This window comes from Mytilinidion resinicola, assembly GCF_010093595.1.
Source record: "Mytilinidion resinicola strain CBS 304.34 unplaced genomic scaffold BDZ99scaffold_30, whole genome shotgun sequence".
In the NCBI taxonomy this organism is placed as follows: Eukaryota; Fungi; Ascomycota; class Dothideomycetes; order Mytilinidiales; family Mytilinidiaceae; genus Mytilinidion; species Mytilinidion resinicola.
Window position 1 is genome coordinate 79370 of NW_022985466.1, and position 13311 is coordinate 92680.

The 13311-nt window shown below is 53.0% G+C and overlaps 5 protein-coding genes across 5 annotated transcripts; 3 read left to right on the top strand and 2 right to left on the bottom strand.

Annotated features, from left to right (window-relative positions):
- Nucleotides 1-211: 211 nt before the first annotated feature.
- Nucleotides 212-1384, top strand: BDZ99DRAFT_527130 (uncharacterized protein; the record flags this gene model as incomplete). Its single annotated transcript, XM_033726209.1, has 3 exons — nucleotides 212-445; nucleotides 563-1148; nucleotides 1209-1384. The coding sequence occupies 3 exons, from the start codon at nucleotides 212-214 to the stop codon at nucleotides 1382-1384; spliced, it is 996 nt and encodes a 331-aa protein (XP_033569652.1).
- On the top strand, nucleotides 1291-1697 carry BDZ99DRAFT_198839 (uncharacterized protein). Its single transcript, XM_033713222.1, has one exon. The coding sequence runs from the start codon at nucleotides 1392-1394 to the stop codon at nucleotides 1644-1646; it is 255 nt and encodes an 84-aa protein (XP_033569653.1). The 5' UTR covers nucleotides 1291-1391; the 3' UTR covers nucleotides 1647-1697.
- A 300-nt stretch (nucleotides 1698-1997) lies between these two features.
- Nucleotides 1998-4658, bottom strand: BDZ99DRAFT_503681 (choline dehydrogenase; the record flags this gene model as incomplete). Its single annotated transcript, XM_033723980.1, has 3 exons — nucleotides 1998-3734; nucleotides 3967-4126; nucleotides 4338-4658. The coding sequence occupies 3 exons, from the start codon at nucleotides 4656-4658 to the stop codon at nucleotides 2068-2070; spliced, it is 2148 nt and encodes a 715-aa protein (XP_033569654.1). The 3' UTR covers nucleotides 1998-2067.
- Nucleotides 4659-6443: 1785 nt separating this feature from the next.
- Nucleotides 6444-7786, top strand: BDZ99DRAFT_550561 (uncharacterized protein; the record flags this gene model as incomplete). The annotated part of the gene is made up of 3 exons (XM_033726986.1): nucleotides 6444-6608; nucleotides 6669-7162; nucleotides 7297-7786. The coding sequence occupies 3 exons, from the start codon at nucleotides 6444-6446 to the stop codon at nucleotides 7784-7786; spliced, it is 1149 nt and encodes a 382-aa protein (XP_033569655.1).
- An 858-nt stretch (nucleotides 7787-8644) lies between these two features.
- Nucleotides 8645-10064, bottom strand: BDZ99DRAFT_468675 (sphingoid long-chain base transporter RSB1). The gene has a single exon (XM_033721314.1). It carries the CDS (start codon nucleotides 9821-9823, stop codon nucleotides 8897-8899), a length of 927 nt encoding a protein of 308 aa, XP_033569656.1. The 5' UTR covers nucleotides 9824-10064; the 3' UTR covers nucleotides 8645-8896.
- Between the last annotated feature and the right edge of the window lie 3247 nt (nucleotides 10065-13311).

Sequence of the window (13311 nt, forward strand, 5' to 3'; positions counted from 1 at the left end):
TCCTGGGGTGAATGCTGGGCGTCATACTGTCGATTTTATACACGTCATCGATGGTTCAGGCGTGCGTGGGTTGTTCAAGAGGTATCCCTGGCGCAAGATATCTTAGTCTTCTGTCACAATAAGGTCTTCAATTGGAATTCTCTCAGACAGGTCAATAGCGTACTCTGTCTAAATTTCAGGGAATTGAATATCAAGCACCTAGAAGATTATGATGTCGGACCTATTGAAGCCTTGGAAGGAGCGCGAGACTGCATATATCGAAGTACAGAAACAATACAGCAACAGGGAGAGGGAAACCATGATCAGTGGACCAAGCCCTGGCTCTATATTCAAGAGCGAATGCGACATGATCAAAAGACTTCAGCCTGGCGACATAGTTGATACTATCTATGAGGATATGCTAAAGAATCAATCTAAGGACGAAGCATACCTGTGGGCGAGTAAAGTACTACTCACGAATGGATGTCTCGAATTACTGATACAAATACCTGAGCCCAGTATCGAAAGGTCACAACACGTCCCAAACTGAGCTCCAGACTGGTCCATCAAGTCCTCGCTTTAGGGCATCTCTGAGGGCGAGGATTTCCACACAGGTCTCAGCACAACCCTCTCCACGAAATCGCGGATAATTGGAAAGACCCTGTTACTTGAAGGGTTGAACGTGGATGCTGTCAATGGTGTTTGTGAGAACTCCCCATCTTCGGCGAACTGGTTCATAGCACTCTTCTCCTTTGTGGAAAGGTTTCAGAGGCAGTACACAAGCAGCCATAAATCCATTCCTGAGACCCTCTGGCGGACGTTGGTCCTGGACCAAGATATGCTGCATCAAACTTATCCCGTGCCCGATCACTACTACCAACACTTCCATGACTGGGCCGAGAGCCACCTCGCCTGGTATATATCAACGCACCCAAGCGGCCCAAAACGTTGGTCCGCAGTTGAGGAGAAATATGTGGTGCTTCGACGCAAGCTTTGCGACCTAGATCGCGGCTTCGAGCTCTTGGTCCCGGACTTGGCGAGTATCAGACAACGACAAATGGAAGTGCAAGCAGAGCTGGACCGAGATCCTCTCCTAAATGTGGGAATCCGGTTGCTCGATCTCGCATTGGACCTCAAGCTTGAGAGCTACCCTCTGTACGCGCGTGATGGTCAGCTTTTCTGCTCTCAAAATGGATTTTTAGGTTTGTGAAGCCTCAACTCTATTGAAGGTGACGAAATCTGGATAATCCCAGGCCTATCAATGCCGATCCAACTGAGGCCAATAACCAAAGGAAGCGAGACGACATATCAGCACTTGAGCGCATGCTACGTCCACGGCATCATGCGAGGTGAGTTCATGGGCCCCGGTTGGGAGGACAGACTGCGCAAAGTTGGGATTGTTTAATTTGGCTATGAACAAGTATGGACGTATTCACAAGAAGGAGTCTTATATGTTATCTAACTTCAGGCTGAAACGCAACAAGTTTGAATTGTTGAGCGTCATTTTCAACATACCACAATGCTCACTCCTTTTCAAATCCGAGCGTCTGTTCGCGGAAGAGTACTTCAATTCTATGCTTTATCGTAAGCTCATGATCATCAATCCAATTCTGCTCCTCGCATCATTCTTGATTGTCGCTTACGCCGATGTCCGGCTTCCAGTGTAATGCTACGTCTGTACGTACATACATACCCTAATTATATTCATTTATGCACAGAAATGCATGTAGGCCCATCGGCTGGCAAATCCCGTTCACATAGCATTTATTTTCGTCGTCACTCCTTGCTAGCACCGCCTGGAAGTAGCTAGCCTAGCGGACCCGAGAGATCCGTCAGAACACGAGCTTACACCGCCCTTATCAGGTCAATTGATGGCGCACGAAAGTACCCGAAGCTTGGTACAACCAGATTAGGTGCGCAATGAGGCTACTCAAATGCTGTATGTACATTTCAGCCACATGTATGTATCGTATCCCAATGCATCGCTCAAATCCAAGTCAATATTAAAATTTACAGATCCCCGCCTCCATAACATTATAATACACACGAAGAACACCTCCTACCCTCCCCCCTTCATAAACCATCCCCTCACGCCCTCGCCTTGATCAAATCCGCCGCCTTCTCCGCAACCGCATACATCGTCGCCTGCAAATGCGCCGCGGGGATCAGCGGAATGATACTCGCATCCACCACACTCAGCCCCGTTGTCCCGTACACGGTAAGATCCGCGCCCACGCACCCACCCAGCACCTGCGGCATCATCGCACAGCTGCCCGACGGATGCGCGAACGTGGGCTGCAATAACCCTCCCGTCACCAGTGCGTCGAAGATCGCATCGTCGGTCTGGTACTGCGCGCCGGGGCCCGCCTCAACAGGAGAGAACTTAGCGAGTTGTGGCAAGGCCCAGAAGGCGCGTGCGTGCCGCACCATCGCGAGCAGCACGGCTTTGTCGACCGGATTCTGGAACGCGTTGTACTGGATCACGGGCGCGCCGGAGGGGTTCGTCGCGTTCAGCGTGATGGTCCCGCGGGACAGGGGCTTCTGGAGCGCGGCGGTTGCGCGCCCACCACCGTTGAAGGGGAACTCGGACACCGCGGCGTTGTTAGTGGCGAACTGCGTTGCGAGGATCGCGCGTTGGGCGAGGAAGCCTTTCAGCAGGCCGGAGTCGGTGTAGATGGATGGCAGGTAGGCGAGGGGGTTTTGGGTCAGTAGGCTCACGATTATGCTGATGTACTTGCTGGTCAACTGCGGTAAAGAGAGGAACGCGGCACTGTTTCCGCGAGCGGCAGTGTAGGGACCTGTCTTCATGTCCACGTATTGCTGGTACGAGGTTGCGTTGTAGGTTGCATTGAGTGTTAAGCTCAGGGGGTTCGGGAAGGTGGTGTTGGAGAGCGTGTAGCTCATGAAGGCGGCGGGGTGATCTTGGAAGTTTGCGCCTACGGCGGCGAGGTCTTTCTTGACTTTCACACCTGCAGCTTTTAGGACGGCTTTGGGCCCGATGCCGGAGAGTTGGAGCAGTTGGGGTGTGTGGATCGCGCCGGCGGCAAGGATGACTTCTTTGCGTGCGGAAACAGTGGAAACGCTGCCGTTGGCCCTCGAGACGAATGTCACACCTGTCGCGGCGAGGTTCTTGAAGAGGATCTGGTTGGCTTGTTGCCCGGTTATCAGATGCAGGTTAGAGCGGTTCGCGACGGGGTCGTAATAAGCAGTACGCGCGTGGGATCGGGTCGAAGATTTCGCATCCAGTGTCGAAGGCGTCCAGAATGCACCCACCGCGTCACCTACTGAGCCTTCTTTGGGGAGGGGCACGCCATCGTGTCTCCACGCATTCCAGATCGAGTTGAGATCCGGGTACTGGAAATTCGCGATCGTGGCTTGGATGGGCCCGTTGCCGTACGCGGAGGCGTCGTAGGTAATACCGAATTCCTCGGTGGCGGCGGCGGAAGGGGGCGTGAAGGTTGTGCTCTTCTTGAAGTATGGGAGGAGGTCAGACCATCCCCACCCCGGGTTGCCAAGGAGTTCCCAGGAGTCGTAGTCGGCACTTGCGCCGCGATCGTACTCCATGCCGTTAACAACAGAGCCGCCGCCGACGACGGCGCCGACGGAGACGGAGAAGGTGAGGTTGTTGAGGCCGGGGTCGGGGGCGGAGGTGAGGCCGGGCCATAGGTCGGCGGCGTTGATGGTGTTGGCGAAGTAGGGGATGAGCGTTTTGGGGCCGTTGTCAATATAGCCGTATTCGATAACAAGGACGGTGTCTGAGCTTGATTAGTATAGTTGCGACATCTGTTGCTTAGGGGGTGTTGTTGCAGAGGCAGTCCGATGGTGTCGAGGGTCAAGTGATAGTCACGTGGGCGTGCTGGAGGCTCAACTCCTGGGCTCCTTGCTTGGATCTCTTGGCCCTCGCGTGGCAAAATCCAACGCTCCAAATTGAGATTCATTGAAGAAAGTCTTGTGATGAAGCTTGAGGAATTGAGAGAGAGAACCTACTTTTGGGGTTCTCACTCAAACGATTGGCGACAACCAACCCGCTGAGTCCACCACCAACAATTACATAGTCGTAGGTACTGCCATCCACAGTATCACGGCCCACGATCTGCCCATTACTGGCCGGGAGAGCCACAGCACCAGGAACAAGAATGCTGAAGAGCTGGACGGCCGAAGCCAAACGAGCGGCTGCGCGCATTACACGCGCCATCTTTATCAGAGTTGAAAAAGGAAAAACGAGTGTGGATGTTCAGTGAACAAGTGGAGAAAGAGAGAGACGAGGACGAACACGAGGAGCTCTGCAGGAAGACCCAGTGCCAGGGTGGTGGGATCCAGGATCAGCTTTAACGTTACAGGACAGCACGCCCACATACCCCTCTCCCTCGCGTGGCCGCGCTGGGCACTGCGGCAGATGAGTACGAGGCTGCAAGGTTGCTGGGCGAGACTACTGTCGGTTGTAGACATGCGAGCATGCGGTTCTTGAATCGTGCGTGCTGGAGGATGGGGTTCCCTGCACGTACCGCAGCCAGCATCCAGCTCATCTCCGGCCCCTCGGAGACGGGGGGTCCTGCAGGAACGTGACCGGAGGAATCTTCGTCCTTTGCGAGCTCTGCATGGATTTCGCCATTGGTAGTTGTGATTTGTACATCCATCTGAGGTGGAGTCTTGGTAGTTGACGCTCGAGCGAATTCCATTTATAAGCGAGAATGGGTGGTGAATCTTGGTCGGGGAAGTCGCTATCTTCTTGTATGCACACACGCCTCCGCTTTAGAGCTGCCTATCAATTTCCTCAATGGACCTCGCTCTATCTCGAATTCCGCCTGGTCCGTGAGTGAACGATGTTCGGTACCGATACAGATTTATAGACATTGTGGGGAGGGTTTTCAAGGTCGTTAGGATCGAGATCCGTTGTTCAAGCTTCGTCAACCTTCTCCCTGAGGCGGGTTCCCGCGCAGAAGGATCTCTTACACATGGACTAAGAATGAACAGGAAGATGATGGGCCCAGTAGGTTTCTTCTTTTAGCCAAATACCTACGGGGTGCCAAGGGTGCTTTCGTCTCTGGCAAAAGTCAAACGCCACCCTATGTTGGCCTTGCATATCGGCCTCTTGGCATTATCCTGCCCTTACATCTCAGCGTATCAGGCCACGCTGTTAGCGAGTTGAGCAATGCATCCGGTTCCGCTCGCCCTCTCTTTGCTGATGTGGTTAGGGGATCCACCTGCGTCCCGGACGTCTACGGGTGGCGTTCGACTTCGAGAGTTTAGCGAGGCTAGTATGCTTAAAGCAGCTTCACCGTCAGTACCCTGAATTCCGACAGCTCTTGAGAGGCCGAGCTGACTCGGACAATCGTGCTTATCTTCTTACTTCGGATGCAAATATTATCGTACGTTCTCAAGAGTTGAAACCGAACAACAGTCCAGAGCTTCATCGCCTAAATGCTTGATTGTCTGATCTCGGTGGGTACAAAACCACCCACAACGGTTCTCGGCAGACCATTGCCTCGTGCGGTAGCCGGTCCGCGTAACCCTGTAATAGAATAACCCTAGTTGCTTTTCTCCGAACGTCTCCTATTCGCTGGGTCCAGGGGAATATGGACTGCCGCCCTTCCCGACCGCATCTGCAGGAACGCCCTAGACCCAGGAACCCCAGCAGCGGAAGACGAACCCCAGGTTCCGTCGCGAGTGAGGCAGCTTTGCATAGTCGGATACGGAGGAAGGGTTTCGTGAGCTCTTAGTGTCGGGCCAAGCAGCCGTGAACAGAGGTATGTGGGGTGTTGTCATCCTGGGTGATCCCTTCACACACGGCACTCGCGCTACAAGAAGAAAAGATCACCATAAGTTTCTTGTTCTCCTGCGTCCAGGATCTCGAGAGCAACCGGAAGACTGCTTTGCCAGGAACCGACAGACACGCTGTGCCTCGTGCCTCGTTGCGCGTTACCGATTACGCCCCTGCGTTGCAAGTTGGTCCACTCAAGCTGTGGAGCGTCAGAGCTTCAGGATCGCAGAGATCAGCAGAGAGATCAACATAGAGATCAACACAAAGATCGATCTGCATGGTATGGCGAACCTGTCGATCGTAAAACGTGTCAGTGTAGTAGCTACAGTACATAAAATGGTTTGCAAAGGGACTCTGCTGTAAGGCACGATGGAGTGTATCCGGACGGATAGGACCCCTAAGGACGGTTGTTTCCCGAGCTCGGCAGCTTCCGCTTCGAGAGGCTTTTCGATATCCTTGCTAGCATGTTTTTAGTATGCTCCAGATATGAAATGTGGCGCCGTCGCTGCCGCAATGCGGGAAGCTGTGCTGCAACCGTACGAAATGGTACCTTGGCTGGCCACTGCTTCCCGTGCCCGTTGAGAAAGTGGAGGGAGTATAGATTAAGTACGGGTCACGGCTTCTAGTGGGCCGTAGGTTAACAACTTCTTGATTTATCTTTCAACATTTTTCATTCCTCCTGCCAGCTGGTCTTTGGCTCAATATGGCTCCAGAAAAGATTACATTCAACGACCGAGGGCCTGCCATCGTAGGCGCTTTGATCCCTATCACCATCTTGGGCACCCTCTTTGTTGTCTGGCGGTTGATTGTTAGCTTCAGAGCAAAGGGGAAACTCACTTTGAGCGACTATCTCATCATCCTGTCCGTGGTATGTTGAACTGAATTCCCCATCATCCACTCCTTCATAGTCACTGACGAGTCTCCCAAGATCCTCAACATTGTCGCCAATGCCTTCTCCATCAAATCCGCCTACCAAGGCCAAGGTCGCCACATTACGGACCCTTCCATTCTCCCAACGCTCGTTCAGTGCTTCAAATCCATCTACATCGCCCAAGTCACCAACGTCTTCGGCATGGCATTCCTGAAAATGAGCATTTCCTCCTATCTCATCACACTGAACTTCTCCCCGACGTACCGCTGGATCATCTGGCTTTCTCTTTTCTTAGTCGTGACTTGCAACTTCATTCTTCCCAGCATCGTGCTGTTTGGCAACTGTCGCCCCCTTTCGCTGCGCTGGAACAGGAAACAGCCGGGATCCTGCTGGCCAAAGCAGGTCAACGCGGCTAGCGGGTACACGCAGTCTGCTTCGAACATCGTCACAGACATCATCTACTCCGCTTCGCCGCTTGTGTATCTCGCGTCCGTGCAGCTGGCGAAAAGCACACAGTGGGGCCTACGAGCCGTCTTTTTGCTGGGACTCCTGTAAGTCTCCCTTCCTTCTCCATTGTGCCCCATCCTCTCTTCTCTCTCTTCATCTTTGGCCACGTTCGATAAACAGACAACCGAAGAACGCCGCGTTTATCTCGACCCACCCACTAACCCCTTTCTCTACCCAGCGGCACCGCCTGCTCCATCGCCAAGCTCTTCAAGCTCAACTCCCTCCAATCCGCCAAAGACACAACCTACGAATCCGTCGACCTGACCATCTGGTCGTCGGCCGAAGTCGGCATGGGCCTGATCGTCTCGTGCCTGCCGCCCCTACGCAAGACCTTCGACACCTTCCTGCGCCGCATCGTGCCCAACCTGTCGTCCGGCACGCGCGTGACCCGCGCCAACAACTTCCACCTCAAGAGCTACGAGATCACCAAGCCGACGAGCGTGGTGCACAACTTCGGCGCCAAGGACAACGACAGCGAGTGGGCGATTCTGCCAGACGAGCCGGGGGATATCGCGGGCGGGAAGGCGGTGGGGAAGGGGAAGGGGATACTGCGCACGACGGCGGTGGAGGTGGTAGATGAGAGTAGCCATGGGAGCCAGAGTGGGGGCAGTGCGAGTCGGGATAGTTTTCAGCGCGGGGAGTGGAGGGGGCAGGGGGTGGGGAGGTAGAAGGGGGCGAGGGGACTTAGTATCTATCGAGTGGGTGGGTTGGTTCGAGTGTGTACAGTACGATATTATGACAGTAGATGGGTTATTATAGATACGTGTTTTATGGCGCACTTTGGATTCTTTGTTGGTGGGTGGCCTGGTTGCATTTAGGATTTAGGTTGTCTTGTGATAGTGAAATCGATATGCTTATTTTGTGCTGGACCACTCTAGGTCGATGGGAGTCGATACATGAGTCAACTACGAATAGTCAGCTAACGTGATTGGCGGTGAAGAAAAGTGGAGGTTACGAGTGTAGACCATAAAATGATGCTAAGTGGACGGCATCAGAAGAGACTCCCTAGCCGAGAGTCTCTGCATATTTCTATGCATAAAAGGGGACAATAGGGGTACATAAGCATTACGCTAGATGCCAAGCTTTGTTGTAAGCGATAACAGGGAATGATGCGACGGGTAGAGGCTCTGTAGAACTTCGTTGCCAAGCAAGAGCTTTAGATTAAGCCTATGATTGAGGCACTGCCCATCTAAGCATTGTCATTGCGTACCCCGTTGGTGTAGCCTAGAGTACTTTGATATGACTTCGGTTATCTGCGAAAGAAGATATAAGCTCGTATCATGAAGGATCTCTCGGATTCGCTAGGTTGCCGCCAGGCGGTGTCAGCTAGGAGCGGGAGTTAGTACTCTAGGGGCCGAATAAAAGGAGCGTCCTTGACTACTCCAGGTTTTTTCGAATCTGCTCATTAGATGGTAAAAGCGTGTGAATGTGGAAAATAAAAATCATTGGAAATTGTTCGGGGAGAAGAAAAGAAGGCAGCAGAGAATTGTGAAGACGAAGAGTCATCACAGTGTAGGACAGGGATATAGGTGTAAGAAAGGTATATAAGTATAAGATAGGTATATACATTCTATATTATAAAGTCGTAGAAATTGACGCGAGATCTAAGCCTATTGCGCTCACTGTGAAATATCCAAGATATAGAAGACCCAAAACGCCAAATCAGCGGCGTAGGAAATGCTCAGACAAAGGAGATGGTATCATGACCGCTGTATCCCATTCTATGTTTTCTCCCATCACCAAAACCAGGAAACTGTTCTCCCAATTGGGGGAGTTACTTATACCATGACACCATCAGAGCTTTCACCGCTGCGCTTCTCCTCGTTCAGCTTATTGTTCTTCTTACCAAAGGTTGATGCGAGGGCCGGGAAGCAGTATCCAGGGTGGAAGATGGTGAGAGCGAGTGTTGCAATGACAATCATGACACCGTCAAGAACGATGAACTCGGCCTGGTTCTGCATGATGGGGTTGCGCCATCCACCGCTCATCTCGGGGATACGGTAGATGCATCGGGTGAGGATCATGATGTAGGCGACGAAGACGGCGCCCATGAACAGACGGAAGGGCTGCTTGTGGGCGAGCTCAATAGCAGACGGAGCGAGCGAGGCTCGATTGCGGTAGACGCGGAGGAGGTATTCGGTGAGGCAGGTGCCGTAGACCACCAGCACGACAACCTGGAAGACGATACCGGCGAGCATGAGGTTGGAGCCGGTGTTGAGCATGCTGGAGCCCGGGTTGGCGGTGGCCGCAGTTCCGCCGCCAGCGCCCTGGAGAACGAGGGAGAGGATGTCGCAGGCGATGAAGATGCGGGTGTACCAGACGCCCTTGATCCAGGAGTGCTCTTCGCCAAAGGAGAGGACGAGATGCTTGAGGGTGAGGTAAATGCCGGCGGTGATGAAGGCAGGGGCGATGATAAGGCAGACGATTTGCATGTTGAAGCCGGCTTGGGAGTAGGGGTTGTTGTTCATGATGATGCGGCCGATGTAGCCGACGCATTCAGCAAAGGTGCCAAAGCCGAGGCCGATCATGAAGGTCCATGTCTTCCATTTGATACCTTGGAAGAGCTGAACGAGGAGGGCGAGGCCGAAGAAGGCAGCAAAAAAGGCATTGCCGCCGAGGCTGGGGTAATAGCCGTAGATGGTTCCCTCGACGGGGCACTCGGGGCCGACCTTGGTGCACCAATCTGGGGCGCTGGGGGCAGGCATTGCGGAGGTTGTGGGGTGAAGAGGATTGGGGTTGAGGTAGAGTGGAAGACTCGGGGTGGATGGATGGATGGATGGATGAAGACCAAGAACAGACGCGGAGACGGCTATAAGACTCAAGGCCGAGATGGGAATGGCTGAGATGGGAATGGCTGGCGAGCGACGATTGGAAGAATGTGGAGCTGGGCGAGGATGGCTGACATGGAGGCGAGCGACACAATACTTATATCGATGGTGTTTTGGGCCAAACGCGGGCGGACTCGAGTTACGCGCGAAAGACGGGCAGTGCAAGGCCGCAAGGCGTGGCCAAGTGCGGTTTCGCAGTTTGGAGGCTCGGTAGACTCGGTAGGCGTGGTGTTGGCTGATGCGCCTGGCTGACGGAGAGACCAGCTGGCCGGGCCGTCGCAACTTCTACCGAAAGAGCATAGGCGGCGTTGGGATGGAGCCTCGGAGGGCAGACGGCAGGCATCGTGATTGGAGCGCAGCGCGAGGCTCAAGGGCGGGGCGGAACTGGATGACGAGGACACGCGGTGAGCACTGCAGGGCTGAGGTCGGCACAACCTTAAGGCCGTAAACGAGCCGGCCAATCCCAGCCCTTCTTTTCGTCCGTACCCCACAATTCTCTTCGTCTTGACATCTCAAACGGCCATCGGGGCAGCCAACGTACATCTCTATTTTCAGGGTGCGCTCGATTAGAGCCGTATTGACGCTAGAAGCTCTGTAAACCTTCCCTTGCCATCGCAAGCTCCACCTATTCGCGCTTTCTCGCGACCTGAGGATACAGACACCACGCTTGTCATGACGCAGTCTACCAGATAATCGCCATTCACCCGAAGCTGCGTGGGGTGCTCCTCAATAGGAAGTCCTAGTCCTCGATATGGACTGTCAGATGCTTCATCACGCCGCATCGAAGAGTTGTCATCACCCTCCTCTGCGCGTCTCGTCCACACGTAGTCGCCAGCGTCGGACCATTCCTTGTCTGCTGCGTCGCATTCATCGCATCATTCCTTGTCTCCTGCGTCGCATTCATCGCATCATCGTTTTTCTTGGCTCTCCGAAGAACAATCTTATTCTTGGGAGTCTTATTCCAACCCATAGATCATCTCGCGTCCGTTAATCTTGTCTCCCCAGGAATTCACACTTAAACTTCCCGAATCCCGACCCCACAGCGGCGGGATGTGAGCCCGGCTGGACGCCTTTCCTCTCCTGGTCGATTTAGCGGGCCTCCGCGCCAAGGTAGATTTTCTCACCGACTTCGCCTGTTCGCGCACCTACTTTCGTATTTCGACGCGTGTCAGCCTACAGCCTTACTGCGCTGCTTCCAGCCCAATTCACACCGAGCCTTGAACCCTCAGATCGTCGGTGTACATCTGTCCTAAAAATAGCTCAATATATATGTACCTTGGAAGCAACCCTACTGTGCAAAGTGCTCCACCGCAAGTCAACCCATGGGATTTAACCATTTACTATACTCTGAATCCAGCTCATCTCATAATTGAGATGGTGTGAATCACGCATATCTAATCTACGTGCTGACTCCCGAAAAACTCTGCAAACAGCCTCACCAAACTCTCAACACCAGAGTCCGCCGGACGTTGTGCCTCTGGTTGATGGCAAAGAAATGCTTCATCGCCCTGGTGCACTCCCGCAGGACTACCTTCTGCGATCAACATCAATCCTATCGCCCCACCACATCTTCCGCCCTTGCGTCCGTAACTCAAACCGACCCGCCATCCCAAACTCCGACCCGCCACCACAAAGTGTCAAACGATTGGTCCAAGCTGGCCTTGAAGGTACAGTGATGAGACACTGTCTCAGACTTTAATTCGAGTCATCGTCTCCCTTCGCATTTCTCGGTAAGCGCTTTCAAGTCCTGAATCCCAGAGCGCCAAATGCTCCTGATGTAGCTAGTCCGTCTTGCCCCTTAGCGCCGAATAGCGGCCGTTGTGGCTGGAAATTGACGATCCCTCAACCACGGTACAACATGTCGCAGTCCATCTAAATGATGCATGGTTTATATTGGTACTGTACATCCTGAACCAGTGTCATGGCGTATATGGATGCTAGACCTACAAGGGTACAGTACCCCAATGCCTAGAAGCACCTTAATCATGTACGTCAATCCTTTCTTACAGTGTCTTGTGTGTCTCACCTATCTGATTTGTTTCCGAGATCTCGTTTTCTCCCATCTCTTCGACTCCGCCTATTCTGATCAATACTTCAGCTCCTCGTACGGCTCTGCGTGATTGCCAACACACCGTTCACGTAATGACCTTTCCGCAATCCCATTCTAGGAAAAATAGTCCGCTGGCGCACCATATTACTCCTTCCGGCTAGCACAATCACTATGCCCCATCTCCGCCTTAAAGCTCTCACCTCTTTGCACGATCGCCATCAACTCGACCTTGGGCTTAGTTCACGGCACAAGATCGCGCCTCTATGATGACATTGGTTGTACCTAGAAAAACAGTAGCCACCCGTTGGAGAATGAACACACTTCTTCCAGGAGAAAAACCATCATGTCGAAGACCACAGCCTCGATCCTCACACTCTCTTCATCCATTCTCTGAATCCCAGACACTGACATAGCAGCGTCGTATGCGGCCAAATCCAAAATCAGGCCTTACACGGTTCGATTCGTTACTTTTGTTAACATTACCACCCCACTGCCCTATGGTGTTTTCTTAGCCACGTATCGTCTCTTGACTACAGTCTCCTACGATTCAACGCTTTACTCTTGCTGACATCACTCCGACGTTGCATCCACACCCGGAGCCCCATGATGTTTCCTTAGAACGCACAGTCTCTCAATAAAAGCATTCCGCGGTTCGATTCGTTACTTTCGTTGATATTAGCACCACCCTGTGCAGGCAAGTGAAGCACCTAAAACCACGAAATTTTTAGCAGGCAGAATTTTCCCACGGTTCGATTCGTTACAAATGTTAACCTTGCTAGCACAACGTGTGTGTAGAAGTACCTGAAATCACAATTATTCGGGGTATATCTGAGTTTCACACCGGTCTATTCGTTACAATTTGTAACATTGACACCACAAAGTATCCACAACATGTACATACCCAACGACGTCTACCTTCCCACGCCTAGTGTCTTGAATCAAGTCGCAGACGATTCGATCCGTCACTCTTGCTCCAATTCCCACCCCACGAAACTGCTCAGCCAGCCCGTCCATCCAGCCCCCTCTACCCTCGCATCATCCCAAAACCGCGATCCCAAGCGGTTCGAATCGTTACATTCATACAACGAAGCGGCCACCGCGAGGCGTCCACAACGCGTGTCCTCGCGGCGTCATCACAGGCCCATGACGTCCTTCAACTCGAGTCCCATACAGTTCAATTCCGTTACCCTTGCCAACCAAAACACCTCCAAGCCTCCAGCAACTCCCGCGACGTGTCTCCCCCCAAAACCCCAATATCTCCCAGCTCCAAACCCACTCCAGTTTCCACTCGCACCTCCAATCGCCAGATGTTCGA

Excerpts from the sequence above, each read along its gene's own strand:
- BDZ99DRAFT_468675 (XM_033721314.1), bottom strand. The coding sequence starts at position 9,823 with ATGCCTGCCCCCAGCGCCCCAGATTGGTGCACCAAGGTCGGCCCCGAG.
- BDZ99DRAFT_198839 (XM_033713222.1), top strand. The coding sequence starts at position 1,392 with ATGAACAAGTATGGACGTATTCACAAGAAGGAGTCTTATATGTTATCT.